This window comes from Balaenoptera physalus, assembly GCF_965194825.1.
Source record: "Balaenoptera physalus genome assembly, chromosome: 12".
Taxonomy (NCBI): domain Eukaryota; kingdom Metazoa; phylum Chordata; class Mammalia; order Artiodactyla; family Balaenopteridae; genus Balaenoptera; species Balaenoptera physalus.
Genome location: NC_138897.1, coordinates 88,350,119 through 88,371,568, shown reverse-complemented (window position 1 = coordinate 88,371,568; position 21,450 = coordinate 88,350,119). Strand labels below are relative to the sequence as shown.

The window sequence follows — 21,450 nt, the reverse complement described above, 5'->3', positions numbered from 1 at the left end:
CAATTGCAGTCCAAATTCCTTTTGCGTCTTCCGTTCTGCCACGCCTCTGACTACGGAGTGTCCCGAAGGCCAAATCCCATGTGAAACGCGTTTTGCGAAAAGCCCGGGGAGGGTTTGCGCGTGCGCAGAAGTAGTTGGCTGAAAAAGACGGTTGGTATTCTGGCGAGGTCTGGTTGCCTTGGTGATAACGGACAACCGTAACACTCTGCATCCCTCAGCCGCGTGCTTTGGTCCTTTATTTGCGTACTGATGTTTGACCTATATGGTGACCCTCGAGATTTACAAATTTGCAGAGGATCTGGATACTGAGGTGGAAGGCACCTTTCGTTTTAGAGGGAAGGTATACTTCCTTTCCGTGACGCATACCTTCCGCAAAAAGATGCAAACGTACAAACGCTCAATCAACTAAAGGACTCCCGCCCCTCCCCCAACTTAACTCCAGGATCGTGGATCTGCCCTCCCCGCTCTCCCGAAGCTGTTCGGGCAGTGTCCGGACTTCATCGGAGGGGGCTAGAATCCGGCGTCTGCCTCTTCACCCCCAGTATCGCCCGGCCTGACGCACGCGTGCTGACAAGGGAGGGGTAAGGGGAAAGCTTCTCCCGCACATAGCTCGCGGTCAGGGCACCCGGGAGGAGATGCCCGGCCAGGGTCCAGTGTCCGAGTGGACGGAGTGCAGTTCTTCCACAGAGCCGCCCACAGTGGCCAGGGCCGAGGGTGGCGGCGGCGGGTGAGGCTGCGGGGCCCTGAGGGGTTTGGGAAGATGGCGATCAGCCCCGGGTCGTGATCCCCGGGTAGAGGAGGGGGTAGGAGCAGGCTGCTCCAGTAGACTGGTCCCCAATGTACTGAAGTGAGAGGAAGAGAGAACCTTTGTTGTGGCCGCGATGGGAAATATGGAAGCCGACTCAGTTTAGTGGAAGGGCTTCTGAGGGAAGCTTAGGAGAAGGGTTGGTGCAATGACTGACTAAACGCGGTGACTGCGACAGTCGCCTGGGTGCCTCTTCTGCCCCAGGGGGCGCTACGAAATCTGCTGGAAATTTTGCGGTCTGGTCAACGTACTTCTACAAAAAAGGGGTTGGCGGGGTGGGGTTGGGGGGCACCAAGGGAACAGAGGTTCAAAGAAGCGCTTCCAAGTCAATAAATCATTTCCCTGTGTGTGACATTAGCCACCTTTATGTCAAATTGGGATTCATAATCTGTAATGAGACAGATGACTCTGAATCTTAGAGACACCTTGATTTTAACATTTTCTTCACTCAGTAGTTCCTTTTTCGTAAATCCATTTCATTTTGAGCAGGTTTTTACTATTATTTCCTGGATGCTGAAGACAATTAGTTGCTGAAGTTACTGCTGGGGGCAGTACCTCCTCATCCCATGAGTTATTCCCTAAAAGTGAGAATTGCCCGGTGTTCCTCTCAAGCCCACCGTCATGGCTCCTGCTGCACCCATGGCCATCTTTTTTAAAAAAATAAATGTATTTGTGGATTGAGGACTTCTAAAGATGGGATGGGGTTGTGTGTTTCTTTTCTGTTCATCACAGTGCTTGGTAAAGTTCTGGATCCTAGTATCTCAGGGGATCAATGAATTCTTGGTCATTGAATAAACTGCAGGAAGAGGAAAGGGGGAGTGTTTGTCAATTTGAGAAAAGAAAAAATGAACTTGTACAAAATTAGAAACATTCCAGACCAACTTATCAGTTCCAGTTCACCTTAAATTACATACAATAAATTAGTTTATTAAAAATAAAGGAAGAAAATATCATGGATAGCACAGAAGCCCAAACAACTTTATTGAGCTCGGTGTAGGAATTAGATTAGGTGGCTATAAAAGTAAAGCCAAATATGGCTTAAAGTAAATCCTTTACAGAATGGTAAAAATCTCAGATAACCCACTTTGAAGAAGCCTGGAGTCATTAGGATATAACCAGAATTACAGGAGAAGATATGCAAGACATTATTATCTGATGGAAACATGAAAAGTAAAAAGCATCTGCAATACTGTCCTTTTTTCATTTAAAATACTTTCTTTAATGCTTATAAAGCTGTCAATTATTACATATTATTTACATCCCTTTTTTTTTAAACAGATCAGCTGGATATTCTTATTACCAGAATTCCAAAGGTATTGGTGAGTAGAGCATATAAAGCAGATAATATGTATCAATAATATGGCTCAGAGAAGCCAGTTTTGCTATAACTACTCACACAATGGAATTTTTAAAAGTCTTCATTAGTATCCTTGGTAAACCCACTCTTTAAGATTTTCAAACAACAATCCAGCAGGTTCTTTGTCTCCTGTTAAGATACCTCACATCAAAAGAGTACTTCAAAATCGCAGTGAACCTGAAAAGAACTGTGTTTATAACTGATGTTGGTTGAAAAGGACAGAACACAACCTGGGGTTTATATACAGGTTGAAGGAAAAAATTCTGAATTGTTCAACTTCAAAGAACATAAAATATTTCTCAGTGCTGCTATTTTCCTCTCACTTGAAATAAGGGATAGAGCTGCTGGAGGTAAGAGGTTAAGACAGGCCCCCAAGACCTCACTAATTTTTTGAGGGGAGCAATTTCAATTCAATGATATATAAACCTGAATTCACTTTGCTTTTCCTTGGAAAATTTATAGTCCTTACAGTTACCTAGGAAAAACACACACATATCTGCGTGTATATACATATATATCACTATTTATTTTATATACATGTGGTTGTTTTAAAATGGAATTGCTGAATCATATGGCAATTCTCTTTGCTTTTTTTGAGGAACCGCCATACTATTTCCACAGCAGCTGCATCATTTTATTCAATATATTCCCACCAGCAGTGCGCAGGGGTCCAATTTCTCCACATCCCAGCTAACACTTGTTTTCTGTTTTTTTGATGATAGTCATCCTTATGGATATGAAGTAATATCTCATTGTGATTTTGATTTGCATTTCCCTAATCATTAGTGGTAGTGAGCATCTTTTCGTGTGTTTATTAGCCATTTGTATATCTTCTTTGGAGACATCCAAAGTCTATTCAAATCCTTTGCCGATTTTCAATTGGGTTGTTTGTTGCGTTTAACTATTATTATTATTATTATTATTATTATTATTTTTAGAAGATGAAACCACCTTGATGGCAGTTTCTCTTTTTTTAAAAATTATTATTAATTTATTTATTTATTCATGGCTGTGTTGGCTCTTTGTTGCTGTGCGCGGGCTTTCTGCGGTGAGCAGGGGCTACTCTTTCCTGCTGTGCGTGGGCTTCTCACTGCGATGGCTTCTCTTGTTGCAGAGCACGGGCTCTAGGCGCGCAGGCTCAGTAGTTGTGGCTCGCAGGCTCTAGAGCACAGGCTCAGTAGTTGTGGCGCATGGGCTTAGCTGCTCCGCGGCATGTGGAATCTTTCCGGACCAGGGATTGAACCTGTGTCCCCTGCATTGGCAGGCAGATTCTTAACCACTGCGCCACCAGGGAAGTCCCTAAAGCTCTTCATTTTAACACTGCCTCATTAAAGGGATAAAATGTGTGTTATTCTATCCTGAGTCTAATGCAGAATACAATTTCGAAACTATATACTGAAGGCAAATGAATGATAAAATATTTTTGAAAATCTTTAAAGCACAAATCCTGCATGTATATTCCTGTTTAGTATGGTCTGACATACAATAAACTAAAGAAATAAGTTACTCTCAACATTTTGCATCTCAGCTGAGTTCAAAATAATTTTGTCCATATGTAATGATTATATATCATTATATATAGTAAGTATTTATAAATACCTTAGATTTTTGTGTGCTCTAAAACCAAATGGCATATCATAATGTCTCTTCAGATTTAACAGTCTGACTCATACTGGTATTCCAGGATAATCAATGACACATGTAAATAGATGGATCTTAACAATTAATTTGTTAAACTGATCTTTGCTCATGAAATTCACATAATAATGTCCTTGCCTACAGATAGACTCAAAGATGGACACAAAATGAACTCACACATAACCAAGCTGCAAGAGTTATGGAAAACGCCTCAAGTTCAAACAATTCACGTCCCTAAGTCAATGACAGAGACATCCCTTCTAAAGGTATGCTAACCAAATACCAATACTTTATTTAAATACCAATAGTCTTTGTGTTCAGAGCTGAACTTTTTATTGAAGATAAGCTAGCTAGAGAGGAAGGCACTGTAGAAGACAAGTACACCCAGCACATTGTCTAGGAGTCCATAAATATCTGCTGGGTAAACTCATGAGTGAATGCAAGGATTTTATCATTATAGATTCCCTATCATAAGAGTGCTTTCAGGGTTTTATGATACTTTGGATCTAATGTGCCTTTACTCAGGAAGCTCAGTGCCAAGCACAAAGATGCTTGAGGAAAGTTCCACTCTAGAGACAGAAACCCAACCTCATAAAGATTTTGCTCAAGGACTACAAAATTAAAAGCAAGCAAGTAAAGAAAATGGCAATAAACACTTCATAACTGTTGACCTGTATTACCCATTAAAGATCATAGCTGGCAGAAGTACCCTCTCTAGAGCAATGTAAATTAGGGTTACTAAAAGATCTGTGCAAACTGATAAGTTATTTCTGACCAACATTTAAAATTTTCTCTGGATTTATTATCCAGTTCAGTAAATCTTGTGTTTGTATGTATATACACACGCATATATAGTGGAGTCTTGCATTTTAGGTGAGCGTTAACTTCTAAAATCAGCAAGTACAGTGAAAATCTTAGTCAAAATTACTTATGTGACTGGGACTTCCCTGGTGGTCCAGTGATTAAGACACCACACTTCCACTGCAGGGGGCATGGGTTTGATCCCAGGTCAGGGAACTAAGATTCCACATGCTGCTAGGCATGGCCAAAAAAAAAAAAAAATTACTTATATGAGAGACCAACACACTACCCTCAATCTGTCCAACACCGAGAATTATTCTTCTGGTGCTAGAAAAGACTGTTTCTAAGACTAGAGTAATTGTGTTGCTTTTAGGTACCACTTTTGAGGTACCACCTCAAACATCATATTCAGAAGGCAAGATGCCTACACTCACTGAGAGGCACATGGGAACTAAGACTCATTGACAGAGAGCAGATTCACACTTTCCTTATTCTTCTAGGGCAGTGTTTCTCAAACCCAATGGGCATCTGAATCACTTGAGTGGAAATGGCAAACAGAGTCACTTGTACTATTTAAATGGCCATTTCTTTCTCTCTTAATTTTTTGGCCAAATGAACATTCTATCCTTTCAGATATGGAATATTGCCAACCTCTGTTCTACAATGCAGCCTGTAAATCTTGTTTTGTCTTCTAGCATCCAGACCTCACCTTAGGCCAGAAGCGTTACCTGTGCAGCATTGCTAAGATCTATAATGCAAACTATCTGAGGACATTAATGAAGAGGCAGTACATGCATGTGACCCAGCACAGCTCACAAAAGCCAGGCAGGTGCACCTCCAGGTAGTTTCTCACTAGTTCTCACAGGAAACAAGAGGGTGTTCTAACAGAGGTGATTTGTGTGACAGGTGTCCTCACTCATCACAGGAGCCACCTCAGTTCTCGTTACTCACAGAAGCAGCATTATCCCTGCACTACATGGCGACACCAGCTGGAGAGAGAGGACTCGGGGCCTTCTAACATTGCAGCTGCATCTGCACCTGAGATGATCATACAGCATTCCCTTTGGCGACCAGTGAGAAACAAAGAAGGGTTTGTTTCCTACTCTTTAAGAGAAAAATGTACCCCTCAATTTTATTTGAGCTAAATGACATTAAATCTTGTGTTCCCTAATATGTTCACTTTGTTAAATTCAGAATAGGTTGGACAAAAAGCACAAAAGAATGCTATCTTATAGTCTCTTTACTGAGCTGACTGGGATATGCTACTGTTTTTAGAATTTTGTGGAATTGTAAAAATTTCGATCAGCTAAAGATATGGAAGACTGCCCTTTTAAATGATTCCCACTCAAATTTAAAATAATACATACACTTCCAAAAGGAGAAGCATATGGTGGCTTATGCGCAGGGGAATACTATAAACAAAAAAGGAAAAAGGAAAAAAGAGATTAAGATGTCTGATTATTCAACCTGCACTACAATCGTTAGCTTTGCATCTCAGGGTTAGTACGTCACGAGAGAATTCAGGGTCTGAAAGGGTCTCTTTGGTGACGCCGGCAGCTTAATAAAAAGAATTTGTATGGTCTTCCACATGCATTTGACAGCTGTTCACTGTGCTGGTTCCAATTAAGATGCTTCTCTTTCTTACAGTTTAAAAACTGGATATGCATCTATAACAAGATGTAAGTCACTGAAGATTTTTAGAAAACCAGGCAGACTGTTCATGCAATCAGGTAAATGTGGAATTCTTAATATATGCATTTTTAAAGATGTCATGCTAAAAAATATTAAACCCAGTATAGTTCCATTTCTATTAGAGAAGACATTAAAAAAATTTAGAATGTGACTTGCTTATATTGCTCCAAACAAAACTAAACATGAAATCGATTTCTGCTTTCATTTAAAAGAACACACTGCTCAGGGACTCCTGCATGCAGGATCTTATTTCCCCGATCAGGGATCGAACTCATGCCCCCTGCAGTGGAAGCGCAGAGTCTTAACCACTGGACCACCAGGGAAGTCCCCAGACAGCAATATTTTGTATAGAATCAAATAGTTAACAAAGGGCTATATCACCTATACCATTTTGTTTAATATTCAAACCAGTGGAAACCAGCCAATTATTATTATCAAAATTTTATAGAGCAACTCAGACAAATCCACATTTGGGAAGGATCAGCATAAAGGATCCTTCTACCACAAGTACAGAATATCACAAAATGAAAAAGGCAAGAGAAAGACTACTCAGAAATATTCCTCAGAATTGATAAAGTGGAAAGGATTAAGTGGAAGTTAAATAATTTCCTAGTTACTACCACAGTGAGTAGGGAAGTGGGTAGGAAACAGGGAACTTAGGCCTTCTGAACCCATATCCCACTGCTGTATGACAGCACCACCCAGCTCTGCTATAAATACCATACCATGCCTATCCAAGAAATGAGGGAAATGGCAGGGGAGAAGGTAAGTCTGGTTCCAAAAAGAACAGCTGGAGGAAACCACAGATAGAGGAAAAGTCCCCATGGTCCCCCAAGAGAAAAGAAATGAGAAGGAACTTAAGGAAAATAGAGAATACTGAAGCTATAACTTCCCCCAGTCAAAAGATTTTGCAAAACAATGGGAAAATAGGACTTAGTAAACAGAGAATTTGCTATACAATAACTTGGCTAGAATACAGTACTGGGCATCTTATTTTTTAAAATAAGAGATTTAGGGGGAGGGGGAGATAATTAAATTTTGAAAATTGCCATTTGTTTTTGCCAAAAGCTTATTAATAAAGTAGGTCATTTTGAAGGTTGTTCTTGTATACAAATCTCAATTTTCAGGATGAAATACTTTATTTCCAAAACAGACATCATAAACTCTTATTTTTTCCTTCAGTTTCTACAAATGATTCTGAATCATACATGAATGAAGAAAAAAAGGAAGACGATTTGCTAAATAAGTGTATGCAATCAATGTCAATTGAAGAACAGGGAGAACATCTGATGCTAACTTGACGATCTTGTCTTGAGTATTGGTGATGTGCCAAAGGTGGGGGGAAGGGATTGTGAATTGTGTCCTCTCTCTACATTTAGGATAGTATTGTTATTCACCACTAAGTCATTAAGTAATTTTAGTTTGTTCAGAAACTTTTACTACCATGTAAATGGTTTGATGTAGTTCCATGTACCAATGATATTTGTGTAATAAAATTTGTGTGAAATATATGCGTGTAATCCTAGCTAGGTACAATTAAAATTTTTCTTGTCACCTAAAACTGAATTATTCTTCTTTAAATCTGACAAATACATTGTATAATTCTTCTTCTGTTTACAATAAGTCCTAAAATAGCAACATTAGAATATCCTGGAAATATTTTCCAGATCAGGCTGAGGAAAACTCTGAATATCCTGATATAGAATAGCATTTGATAGAGGTAACATCCTGGCTTGCTCAATAAATATTATCTGCTTGAACACAACTTAAAAATGGAAATATCAATTTGCCCTATTTTATGAAAATTGCCAAACACTTGGACTCTCAAACTAGATTTAAGTTGGGAATAGTTGTATTAATGAAAGGATTGTTCACATTACATTTTTGCTCTAGTGTGCTTGCCTTCTAAATCTTTTAGAACATTAGTGTTTTAAAATTTTATTTTTAAAAATTTTAACTTTTTGAGGTATAGTTGATGTACAATATTATATAAGTTGCAGGTGTACAACATAGTGATTCACAATTTTTAAAGGTTATACTCCATTTATAGTTATTGTAAAATATTGGCTATATTCTTTGTGATGTATAATATATCCTTGTAGCTTATTTATTTATACATAATAGTTTGTACCTCTTGATCCTCTACCCCATCTTGCCTCTCCCCACTTCCCTCTCCCCACTGGTAACCACTAGTTTGTTCTCTACATCTGTGTTTCCTTTTCGTTATATTCACTAGTTTATTTTTTATTTTTTTATTTTTTTTAGTTTATTTTTTAGATTCCACATATAAGTGATATCATACAGTAATTTGTCTTGCTCTATCTGACTTATTTCACTTAGCATAATACCCTCCAAGTCCATCCATATTGTTGCAAATGGCAAAATTTCACTTTTTTCTGGCTGAGTAATATTACACTGTGTATGTACGTATGTATGTATGTGTGTATATACACACACACACACATACACACCACATCTTCTTTATCCACTCTTCTGTTGATGGACCCTTAGGTTGTTTTCATATCTTGGCAATTGTAAATAATGTTGCTATGAACACTGGAGTGCATGAATCTTTTCAAATTAAACAGTAGTGTTCAAAAAAATTTTTTTGTTGTTAAAACGTAAAGAATAGGGCACTTAAAAGCAACAGTCTGAAGAATCATTGATGATTTACTATGTCAATATGGTATTCTATTTAGTTAATAAAATCTGAGTCCAACATTATGACCTAGAACGTTGTAAGAAAGAGCTCTGGGGCTTCCCTGGTGGCGCAGTGGTTGAGAATCTGCCTGCTAATGCAGGGGACACGGGTTCGAGCCCTGCTCTGGGAAGATCCCACATGCCGCGGAGCAACTAGGTCCGTGAGCCACAATTACTGAGCCTGTGCGTCTGGAGCCTGTGCTCCGCAACAAGAGAGGCCGCGACAGTGAGAGGCCTGCGCACCGCGATGAGGAGTGGCCCCCGCTTGCCACAACTAGAGAAAGCCCTCGCACAGAAACGAAGACCCAACACAGCCATAAATAAATAAATAAATAAAAATTAAAAAAAAAAAAAAAAGAAAGAGCTCTGAAAGGTCATCTCATCTACCTTACCACTGTAACATTTGTCTGCAGTTTCATTTGGCCTCTTATTTTCATAATTTTTAAAAATTAAAACACAGTCTATCAAGAAAGTATAAATGAAAGGTAACTGTTTATTACTGGAGAAGAGAAGAATGTATACAAGAAAATCTAGATTCTTTCTCCTCATGCACTACTTTGGTAGTAAAGTTCCAAATATCAACTATGAAGATATTTACAAGGATAAATTTTTCTTAACATGGGACCATTTACTGTGTGGTGGATGATTTTTCATAGAAATCATATACTTAAACTAAATATAATCTTATAGTTTACAAGAAGCTTAGACCATTGTATTAACAGAAGACGAGATTACATTTTACTGCAAAATATTATAAAAGTGATACAATTTTGTGGCTCTTAAACATTTAATTACTTGAGTTGAACAGGGGAATGAAAAAAAAAAAAAAAAGCCCAACATCATCAGGACACACCTCGCTTTAAGATTTTTTGTATTCAATTCGTTCTACTTTCACGTCATCTCCAATTAGCTGATACACATAAGTGACAACTGTAGAAGCCTGGATATCCATCAACACAAATGAAGGAATAATGTTTCTGGAAGAAAATATAAATAATGTCAGTGTTTTGTACTAAAAAGCAGTAGCACTATAAATTTCAATTTAGCATGACAATTTGGATTCAAGGAGAAATCTGGTTGTTAGACATATTAAAAAGAATAATCACCAATAGAAGATTGCCAAAAAGGCTATAATTATTTAAATAATCACATTTCTCTTTTATGAAATGTCACTTGTACAATTATTAACTTTATGAAACCCCCAAATTCCCAAATTGCATACTACTCACGTTTCCAAGGCATTATATGCTCCAGTGGCAGAACCTGGATTAATGTAGAATTTATTTTCATGCTCAAATGCTTCAAATTTATGTGTGTGTCCTGAAATAAGAATATCCACATCAAACTGCCTCTGCAACAGGGCTAAGCTGGCCATATCTCCCCATGGAATAACTTGATGTCCATGGATCAAACCAATTTTGAATTGCCCAACAGTTACAACTTTCTGTTCTGGATAGTTCAGATTCTAAAATACGAAATAGACATAAGAAAAACAAATATTTTAGAGACATAGAGGTTTAAAAAATAACCTTCTTAAATATTCAATCTCATACGGGTGTTTTACTACAGTGCTCCACAACCAACATATTTGTTAAATATTTGATTTCTTCTCAATCTCTAAGGCTGCAACGGTGCTCAAAACGTAATTTACTTTAGGTAAACTGGAACTTATCATGCAATCCCTTTGTTGAGTTTATTTTATTTATTTTTTTTTTGAGTTTATTTTTATAGAATATGAGTTCTTTTCGGCTTTCTGTAGAGGATAATTCCCCCAAATTTGTGTTTCCTCTATCTAAGAATCCAAGGAATATGACCTGTAAGCTAGGATATGTTCAAATTATATCCCAGGCTTTAACAGTTACACAGATGGCTTAAAATAATAATGATAGTTAAACTTATGTAGCACTTAGTATGAACCAGGCACTATTCTAAGAAGTTTATAAATATCAACCTATGTAATAATTACAAACAATCCTAAGAGGTAGGTTCTATTATGACCCCCATTTTATGGATGAGGAAACTGAGGCACAGAGAGGTTAAAATAACTTGCCTAGGAGCACATGTTATTAAGTGGTTGAGCCAAGATCCAAACCCTGGTAGTATGGCTCCAGGGTCAAGCAAAAAATTTAATTCTTGCTACTGAAACTATCTTTAGCATATCATAAACAGAACCCCTAATATATTTTTAACAAATGGCAAACCTATACTCGAATTATTGACAAGATGTTTGCCCTTTCCCTTCTCATCCCCCCACCCCACTTTTCACTTTCATGCCACCTCTAGTTTATTCAAACTTAACACCAAAAAAAAAAAAGCACCAATGAATTTAAATAATTTATGAAAAAGCTTATATTCCCAGGAATAAAAAGTAAAATTTTCATACTAGAATCAGGTTTATTAAGCTAGGTCATACAATGTTAGCACTGTCAGGGGTCTTAAAAATCATCTATTCCAATCATATTTACATAGTAGGGAACTAAGAAAGAGGATGTAATTTGCCTAAAATCTCATTATTAATTAATGGGCAAAGTTGGAACTCAGAACTCCTTATTTTTTTTTTAAAGTTAGGTTTATTGAGGTAAAATTTACGTACAGGAAAATTACCCTTTTTGGTGTACAACTCAAGGAGTTTTGACAAATGCATACAGTTGTGTAAGCACTGCCACAGTAAGATATAGAAAAGTCTATCCCCTCCTCAAAACTCCCTCATGCCTGTTTATAGTTAACCTTTGAGATAGGGAGCCATGGCAGGGTTTTCAGCAGAGAAGTGATGTAATCTTACTTCACCTAAAAAGGATCACTCTGGTTGCTACGTGGAGAATAAACTGTAGAGGGAGCAAGGATAGAGTCAGGAAGCTGGAACACAGTAAAGTGGTAAGTAGCTTGGAACAGCGTAGCAGAGGTGGTGGCGGGTTAAGTTCCTGACAAAAACTTTGTAAACTAAATGAGAGTACTACAAAAAATAGTGAGAAAACCATACCAATTTAATTAGAACAAGTATGTAATATGTTTATTAAGCAGTCTAAAATCAGTGATTTTCAAACTGTAAGGGAGGGGTATGTGTAATAATTTTACATTGGAAAACTAAAAAAAAAAAAAGCAAAACAAACCTGAACAGTTGAGAAACTCTGGTCTCAAAAATAAACCTTATATATATAAAAATCAAGAAAAGGAAATATTTAATTAATATATAATCAACACAACAGGAAAAAAAAAAGGAAAGGAAATATTTGGGAAGGGAAAGGGAAGTACATCACCTCATCGAAGTCTCCTCTCACAATATGAACATCACCAGCCAGAGTCTTGAGATAGTCATAACTCTCTTTGGTACAAAGGTTTCCAGTGCAGAGAATGTGCTGAATCTTTCCTGGCACCAGCAGTTTTTTGAATTTAGCTGGCAAACTGTTGCACCGGTGTGGGATGTGCAGGTCTCCTAATACCAACACCAACTTTAAAGTGTCAAGGTGAGAAAAGGTGTAATGTTAAACATGATTTCAAAACAAGATATTCTCCTCCCATAAGTCCTCTTTTAAATTAAACTAATCAGAGATTCCAGAACCCAAAAGAGCATAAGTTATTCACACAGTTCCTATCATGTGTTTAAACAAACACACATATGATTCTAAATCAATCTTAGTTTATTTTGGTCATAAATAGGTGTGCACACAATACAGGTAATCATTCTATTTATCAAGAATAAAATCAAGCTTTCTAAAGCGATTCATTTAGAGACCTATAAATTACACTCAAAAAAATTGAAAAATGAAAAATATACTACCGGGCCCTACGGAATTTGATATGGTAATTCATATTTCTGCAGTTTTAATGTAAAACATCATATACTGATTCCAGGGATGTTAATAAAAAGAATGGTTAAAATTATAATGATAGAGGAAAAAAAAGTTAATTCTGTAATTTACTAGACTGACAACTATTTGGAGGAACAGTAACCAAAATTTACAATATTTGTTACTTAAAATATTAACTATACATTGCAGAGGAATAAAAACAGCCTATGTTGCAAAGAGTTTCAATAGGGCAAACATGTGCTTTTGAACTATAATTTTGTTATCTTCTCTTTCCTTCATCATTAGAAATCCTAACTGTCATATTTTTGTCTAGATTAAATTGCTTATGTATCCTCAGTTTAGTTCCCAAACTTAAAATAACAAATCAATCTTTCATGTGCATTAGAGCATTAAAAAAAAGAGAGAGATCAGCTAAATAAGTGATGAATTCAGCAGGTGGTGGTTTAGAGTTGGAACAATCTCAGATGACAAAAACAAATTCTGCATATAAATATAAAAGAATTAAAAAATCTCAATCCTGCAGATTTTTAATTTTAAAATTTCAAGATTTGACATATATACACCATTTAACACAATAATGTCAAAAAGATCATTTAAAAATAGTATTCGCTCTCCAAAGGACAAGAGAGTCAATTTCACCATGTCGATTGGTATAAGCACCTTCAGACGAGATCTGGCGCGTTCAGGGTGGTATGGCTGTAGACAGCATAAGCACCTTCATTCTATGACAGGATGCTTTCCCACACAGACATCCCATCCATAAATGTACATGCCCTTTAACTGGTTCCAAAGAACGCATGACTATTCTTTAATATTACCAAAGAAAATATCTAAATATCTAAAACAGGATAAACAGCAAAGTTTGGCCACTACAGACTTTGTAAGTTGAAATTAATCAAAACCAAAACGTGTAAAATTAAAATTATTACCACAATAAGCTTGATTCATCTTGCAACAAATATCAAAATGATTACAAAGGAAAGAAAATGTTATCGGGACATAAAGTAACTGAGGTAACACAAGGTTACAAAACTAGCTCACTTTAAAAGAAATTATTAAATAAGCTTCTTTACAAAGAGTAGTTTCAGCTGGTATTTGCTCAATGACATATTAATTGTTTCAATCCAGATCTTAGTGGACAAAACATCCATAAAACTAAAAACCACCACATAGTTTCCACCCTCAGTGATAATCAATACAAAAGTACCTGGAGATAGAACAATCTTCATCTTTAGAGGGGGATCCCTTCAGATATGGATTGAAGTACATAGTTAATGTGGGAAGCTGGCATTTGAGAAAAAGGTAAAAAAATAGATTTCTATATTAAAAAAAAAAGAACCTCAAACTCATAAATTAAGGGTATATGTCTAATACAGGTTGAAAATGTTTGGGCCTAATAATGAATGAGCTGTTCAATCTGAATGTGGTAGAACGAACATTAGTAAGACATGATACTTTATAATGATCTATGACCTAAATTCTATAATGTACTGTGGATTATGCCCAAGTGTACCTAGACTATTAGCAGTCTAAAGATATAACTATGAATGGCCACACAGAAACTATTTCAAATTAGTAAGGATCCTTACTAGGACTTTGATTTCCTGCAGCTTTTTAAGTTATAGGGGGAATAGTGTCACATAACAAATACCATACTTTGAGCAGTGTCTTTGCCCAAATTCCACACTTTGGACAGTTCAGATTAGACACAGATTACAGAGTCTTTTAAGACAGCAAAAGATCCTGGAAATGGCAGTCTTGTTAAATTCAAATAAAGAACCAACCTAATCAAAGCACAGGAATTTGGCTACTTCCTATTTGATAGACATAAAAGGGTGAAATCCCAGTAACAGCACCCAACCACCATTGTTAGTAGGAGCTAAGAGAAGAAACTTACTCTGTGCCCAGCCTTAGTGGAATGAAGAAGTTGATTGCAGACAGGGGAATGAAAAAAAAAGGGTGAAACATGACCAATGTTAAAAGAAAGCAACGAAAAGAAACAAACCAAAAAAAGAACAAAAAACTCATCGAATGAATATGCAAACAACTGTTAATGATTTCTGAGTGTTATGAAAGAAAATGTTAAAAATCAGCTTTGCTCAAAACAATACCAAAAGAACCATTTGCTGTACTATTAAATATCTCTCTCTCTCACACACGCACACTTAACATTTTTTCTACTTTTCCTAATCTCATTTGCCACTTTGACTCCCATCCGTTTTGTTCCCTGTTCTGTTTAGAATTTTATAAAACAATTTGGAAAATTCATCAGCAATAGCTTAAATGAAAGCTAACATTTTCTGGATCCTTTAGGACTAATTATTCTTCAAGTATATTGATTTTAATCCTCCTATGTTTAAAATTCTAGTAGTTGGAAAATTATGCTGCAGCTAGGTCATTTTGTACAGAAGATCTAACACAGCACTATGAATACATTATCAAGTATTGGATGTACTGGATGATAAAAACAGACACCTTCCTCCAGCTAAATCTGGACTTTCCCCACACTTGAATTTGCTGCCCATAGACTCTGGATACTACTGTATATTGAACATTTCTGGTCTCTTTTGCCAAATAAAATGCTTTTAATTGTAAAAGAATCGACTAACTCTAAATTTTGCCCAGTTCTATTTCACACGAAAAGTGATACTTCAGTACAACTACCCTGAAAAAGTGTTCACCTCTCAAAAAAACTTCAGAAACATTAATATAGAAATCATGTCAGGTAATTTCATCTTCTCCCAGGGATAACTGTCTCAAAATTACTGTAAACTGGACTACTCTAATCTGGAGTCTGTTTAGAAGCAAAAATCAAAAGTGGGATTAAAGTCTCTAACATACATAAAGAAGCTAAAGAACCAGAGACCATGAATCTTTGGCTGTCACATCTATAAGGCACCTTAAAGGCTGCTGGTCACAGAATCACGATCATCTTAAAAATGCAATGGATGTTCATCAGAGAGAGAAGTCTCTTTTCAGCAACACATATACCAAGATCATCAGAAATCCTTTTAAAACCGTTCTTCACTTTGTAGGGGGTCAAGGGCACTTTGAAAATCTGATTACCGCTATTAGCCCTCTCTGGCAGCAATTCCCGAGTTTACACGTAGGCAGGTCTTGGGGTACCGACCTACTGGGGGTGAGGGGATGATCTGGGGCAATCTGATGGACGAATGACGTAAAGCTTCCCAAACTACTCCTTGCTGCCAACAATGGCCCTTTCACCAGAAAAACGTTCCAAAACGTAAAATTTCCAAACCATTTCAAGGAGTTCGAAAACCATTAAGGAATCCTGCTCTAAAGGGTCGCAGCAGCCTGAGGAAGTAGTTCCAGCAACCCTAAAAGCTAAATCCAGTCCTTTTCAGGGCCCACTGCCACATTTCAATGGCAGCTGCACGTTATTTCAGGGGCGAAGGGGATAGTTCTTATCCCCTTTATCTAGAGAGCAAACTAAAATGCGTAGCGAATTGTGCTTGCTTCTTCCCGTTTTGCCTCCGAGAAGCCAGCTTTCGCCACATGGGGGTGGTAACCGGTGGGTTACCTACTAGCGGGAGGTGCTTTTTGCGCGAAAGGAGCAAGGAAACGTCTGGAAACGGCGGAGTTCCCGTGCTCCTTTCTCTGGGACGCTCGAGGCACAGACCCAAAGGCCTTCCCCGGCTCGGGCGTGAGGGGCTCGTGACAGAAGCAGCAGCTGAAAGGGACCCTTTCCCCCCTCGGACGTCCTCTGGCTCCTGGGGCTGGGCTGCGAGGCCAGGGCTGGCCGCACCCAGAGGTGGCCGCTCTCTTTCCTCCCTTGTCTTTCCCCAGGCCCGGGCCCCGGCCGCGCCCGCCACGGCCTCCGGGATCGCTTAAGCCCTCGCCCAGAGACTCCCAGCGGCTCCCAACGACGCAGCACCCGAACCGAGAGGCAGGCCTCGGTCGCCGCAGCTGCCGCCCTCACCATCCTGTCACTGGGCTCCGCTCCGTCACCGCAACCGCCGCCGCCCTCTCTTCCTCAGACGCCTCGACGACCCGCCCACCTCGCTCACAACCAATGAAAAGAGAAGTCGGCGAGAGACAGCTCTACGGAGGCCCGCGTAGGCTCTTCCCCGCCGTAAAGCGAAGTTGTTCTTTGGGAAATTGTGGTGGGGCGGTGGCCAAGATCGCGAAGTTTCCGAAAGCGCGGGCAACATCCGGGCACCTGGGGCCCTCGAGCTGAGGCGCGCAGAGTGACTGACTTTTTTAGGGATCGCAGCCATGTTGAAGTGCGGGATGAGCGGCAGTCAGGTGAAAGGTGCAGAGGCCTTTTTTGCCTTTCTGTGTAGAAAAGGGAAACACTAGGGTTCATGGGGAAGTTTACACCATCGTCTAGTTTCTTGACTTTTGCCTTTCTGCCTAGGGGCTGAGGACACAAGGCCTGGCCACAGCCAGCACCCACCCACCCAGGGTCCTGTTAGTTTCTGAGGGGCGAATGACGGCCCATCTGCTTTTATTTATGCATAATATTTATATTCATAGGTGTCCATAAAATGAAGTTGCACTATCCGGACAGATATTGGAAGGGCAGCTTGAAACTCGGGACGATAAGGACTGTGTGGGAAGTTGGGAAAAACAATGCTTGGACAGTAAAAGTACTTTAGTGCCATGAGAAAAAAGCATAAACCTGTATTTTTTTCCAAATTCTAGCATTTTTAATGTATGACCTGGGACAAGCCACGGAATCACTTCAGGGCTCAGTTTTCTCATCTGTAAAATGAGAATAGTAACAGCATCTTCATTATAGGGTTTGTTGTAGGAATAAAATGCAGGTAAAGAGCTCAGTAATGAATGGGAATGTACAAGAACTATTGTTTATTGTAAATGGTACTTTAAACATGTAAGTTACTCCAGAAAGTCTCTATTTAGAAAACTAATGGTCGTACAGATCATAACCTGAAAGTGATTATTGAAAGGCATCTTGTGTTGCAGCCGGCTTCCCCTGTGTTGACGACCTCTATGCAACAGTATTAACAGGAAAGGAAAGCACAAGCCCCCCCAGTGTTGCTGTTCTCAGAGTTCTAGAAAGTTCTCTCTTGCAGTGTGTACCTTAGTTCTCAATAAGTGATTATTTGTATGATTGTTTAAATTTGTTTTTCCTCCATAACTCTAAGCCCTGTGAGGGGAGGAGCTGTAAACCCGTCTTGTTCATTGCTATACCCCCATTGCCTTGGCTTGTACCGTCCTTGGAACATACTAGGTGCTCAATAAATACTCATTGAATGAATGAAAGGTCTTCATTAGCTAGCTCCAGGAAGAAGTGGTGAATGTGAAGTGGTAAAAAGGGACAAACGCCTCTTTTTTTCCTCCTAGTCATCCTCTCTTTCTCAGTTTGAGGCCTGCACCCCCACTTCCGGCCGTGCCGTGCAGCTTTCAGGATCTTAGTTACCCCACCAGGGATTGAACCCGGGCCCGTGGCAGTGGAATTGCGGCGTCCTAACCACCAGACCACCAGGGAATTCCCCGAACTCTGATTCTTTTTTTTTTTTTTTTTTTTTTATTTATTTTTGGCTGCGTTGGGTCTTCGTTGCTGCGCGCACGCTTTCTGTAGTTGCGGCGAGTGGGGGCTATTCATTGTGGTGCACGGGCTTCTCATTGCGGTGGCTTCTCTTGTTGTGGAGCATGGGCTCTAGGCGCGTGGGCTTCAGTAGTTGTGGCACGTGGGCTCAGTAGTTGTGGCTCACGGGCTGTAGAGCGCAGGCTTAGTAGTTGTGGCTCACGGGCTTAGTTGCTCTGCGGCATGTGGGAATCTCCCCGGATCAGGGCTCGAACCCGTGTCTCCTGCATTGGCAGGCGGATTCTTAATCACTGCGCCACCAGGGAAGCCAGCTAACTCTGATTCTTAAGCATAATAATCTGATTTTATGCTCTGAAATTATTTTTCCTTTTTTCTACTTTTTCATGGATTGACATGGCCATCCATTTTTATTGCATAGTAGCCCATATCTGTTTGCCATATTTTTTACTTATTCATAATTTATAAGAACACTAATGGTGTCTTACCAGATAAGACCAATATTTCATCCAGCCCTGGCCTCTCTTTCTGACAGGGCATCTAACTGTGTTTTCTGGGAAGATCTGGCATGTTCTGTGCTCAAACATCAGAGATACATCTTGAATTCCTCTAATTTCTCTCTCATGACTTGTTTTGACTTTGCCGCCTGTGAAGTTATTAAAACCCTTCAAACCATCTCCTATATGCTCTGTTTTCACACTTTTGGGGGGTGGGGGGGTATACATTTATTTAAACCAAGTTTAAAAATGCATTAATATGGAAACTGGCTTGCCACAATAGTTCCATGCAACACTGTGAACACATAGAAAGGAAGAATTTTGTTGCATTTTATTATTTCACACACTCACTCTGTGAATTTATTTATTTTTAATATTTATTTATATATTTGACTGCGCTGGGTCTTAGTTGCAGCACGCAGGATCTAGATCTAGTTCCCGAGATCTAGTTCCCTGACTGGGGATTGAACCCAGGCCCCTTGCAGTGGGAGGGCAGAGTCTTAACCACTAGACTACCAGGGAAATCCCTCATTCTGTTAATTTATTGAGTACTTACTGCGTGTCTGGCATTTTGCCAAGGGTATTATACTGTATTTCTTAAAACAATTTGTAGCATTAGTCTATAAAACACTGTTCTTTATGAATTTATCTTGAGTCCTGTGAATGCTGAAGTAGTCCTGTGATTTTATTGTTTGAGAAAAAGAATGTAAAAGGCACCTTTCTTTTTCTCCATAGTATTTGGGAAAGCGATCCAAGCACTCTCACGAATTAGTGATGAGCTGTGGCTAGACCCTTCTGAAAAAGGTGTAAGTAAGAAATTTAACTAATAGATTAAGGACAAAAGAAGATGTTTATAAATCCCAGTCCAGATTGAATGTTAACTAGGAAATCCAGAAATTCTAATCAGCCCTTTCACTGTTCATCTTTATTTTACATATCTAAATACATCTAGAGCGTGGTAAACTTAAAAATCGTACACAGTTGATTTAAGCCAGAAGAAACAAACTGGTGGTCAAGAGGCTAGATATGGCTTGCAGAAATGTTTTGTGGGGCCTGCACTATGTTTTTTTTAAAAAATGAAATAATTTTCTAACACTTAGTAATTGGGAGAGTCCACATAAAAATCTGAATTTCCTGATTCTGTTGAAAACTCAGAAGATCTGATAGTTTGGGGCCTGCATTACCAAGTGGCAGTAGTTGGCTGACTAACAGTTTCTCCCCTTAGGCGAGGGAAAATTTTGCTGCAATCTTTTTACTCCCTTTTATATTGCCTTCTGCCACTTTGTGCTTTAAAGTTAAGGCCCCTGTGGGCATTTACATTTTTACAATTATAAATATGTTCTTGTTACCAAAAACAAACAAACAAGAGAAAAATACAATTTCAGCATGCAGGATTTTAGACTTAATACCTATATATAATATATTCCATTTAGATGTGTGTACGTATGCAAATTAAATGCACACTGTATAATGCAGTCCATATTACATCAGTACTATAACTTATGTGTATAATGTAGTCCATATCATGCAGTTCACATCCCATAGCCTTACCCGGACACATTTCAGTGCGATGTTAAACATAATAGAATTTTTTAAATTAATCATTAAAGTTGATTTTTTCCTGTATAGCTATTATTTTATTTTTCTAGCTTGCTTTAAGATCTGTGAATTCTTGTCGGTCAGCATATGGATGTGTCCTCTTCTCGCCTGTGTTTTTTCAACATTATCAATGGTCAACCTCGGTGAAAACGAATGATAGTGACACAATATCGAATTTAAATTGCAAATTGGGAATGAAGGTAAGAGTAAGTGGGCATGGTTTTCTCTTGTATTGTAGAAATATTCATTATATAGGGCATAACACCTATTCTGTACTTAATACTTGGTTTAAATGGCATGCAGGACAGTCTGTTCATTTACGAATATACTTACTCTTCTTTTGTTAGGTTTTTTTTAAACTAATCAAGCAACCATATTAAGTATGTGCTCTTCTATAATGTGTTTGTGTTACAGTCAATTCTGCCTATCTTTAGATGTCTGAATTCCCTCGAAAGAAATGTAGAGAAATGCAAAATATTTACCAGATCTGATAAGTGCAAAGTAGTTATTCAATTCTTCTGCAGACATGGTAGGTATAATTAAATCCAGTTTAAAGTATGTGTGTGTTTTGTTAATATTTTTCATGTTTAGAATATTCAAACCGCATATCAAGACTTCCCATTGCACTACTGCTTAGAATTTGTATAGTTTTGTGGTAGGGCGGTTATAAATATTATCTTGTCTCTGTAGAAGTACTGTGAGTTGATTGGTATTAATTATTTCCTTTTTTGGCTTGTCAGTGGCACAAGCTTTGCCTGCACACAGACCAATTTTTTAAATGTCCATCTGAATTCTAACAATTGATTATTCTAAAATTAACTAGCTGCTTGATGATATTCTGTAAGACTGCCTTGGTAACAGTGTTCCTTGGAACGAACAGAAAAGAATAATGCCTACCTGTATTAAAAATGCTCCAAGAGGTAAATAGTATTTTATCTGGGGCTGAAAGAAGCATGGTAACTGGCCTAAGGGCACAGAACTAGTAAGTCACAGAGCCTGGATTTGAGTCCAGCCCCACAATA

General features: G+C 38.5%; 3 protein-coding genes across 4 annotated transcripts in view; 2 read left to right on the top strand and 1 right to left on the bottom strand.

Moving 5' to 3' along the window:
* The first annotated feature begins 93 nt into the window (after positions 1-93).
* On the top strand, positions 94-9,888 carry FAM216A (family with sequence similarity 216 member A). 2 transcript variants are annotated; one of them, XM_082416894.1, is made up of 7 exons: positions 94-727; positions 2,084-2,118; positions 3,945-4,066; positions 5,297-5,426; positions 5,508-5,691; positions 6,249-6,331; positions 7,476-9,888. In XM_082416894.1, the coding sequence occupies exons 1-7, from the start codon at positions 636-638 to the stop codon at positions 7,592-7,594; spliced, it is 765 nt and encodes a 254-aa protein (XP_082273020.1). In that variant the 5' UTR covers positions 94-635; the 3' UTR covers positions 7,595-9,888. The 2 variants fall into 2 exon arrangements, with proteins under 2 accessions (XP_082273020.1, XP_082273019.1); XM_082416893.1 differs by having other exon boundaries at positions 2,084-2,124.
* VPS29 (VPS29 retromer complex component) lies at positions 9,467-16,830 on the bottom strand. Its single transcript, XM_082416902.1, has 4 exons — positions 16,743-16,830; positions 12,251-12,442; positions 10,223-10,458; positions 9,467-9,970 (listed from the first exon to the last, which is right to left on the bottom strand). The coding sequence occupies exons 1-4, from the start codon at positions 16,743-16,745 to the stop codon at positions 9,853-9,855; spliced, it is 549 nt and encodes a 182-aa protein (XP_082273028.1). The 5' UTR covers positions 16,746-16,830; the 3' UTR covers positions 9,467-9,852.
* A 190-nt stretch (positions 16,831-17,020) lies between these two features.
* The window catches only part of RAD9B (RAD9 checkpoint clamp component B), a 42,431-nt gene continuing 38,001 nt past the window's right edge, over positions 17,021-21,450 (top strand). Inside the window, exons 1-4 of the mRNA XM_082416828.1 lie at positions 17,021-17,075; positions 19,565-19,635; positions 20,479-20,628; positions 20,843-20,957. Coding sequence (XP_082272954.1) covers positions 17,039-17,075; positions 19,565-19,635; positions 20,479-20,628; positions 20,843-20,957 — 373 coding nt within the window. The 5' untranslated portion in view covers positions 17,021-17,038. The remainder of the gene's footprint in view (positions 17,076-19,564; positions 19,636-20,478; positions 20,629-20,842; positions 20,958-21,450) is intronic.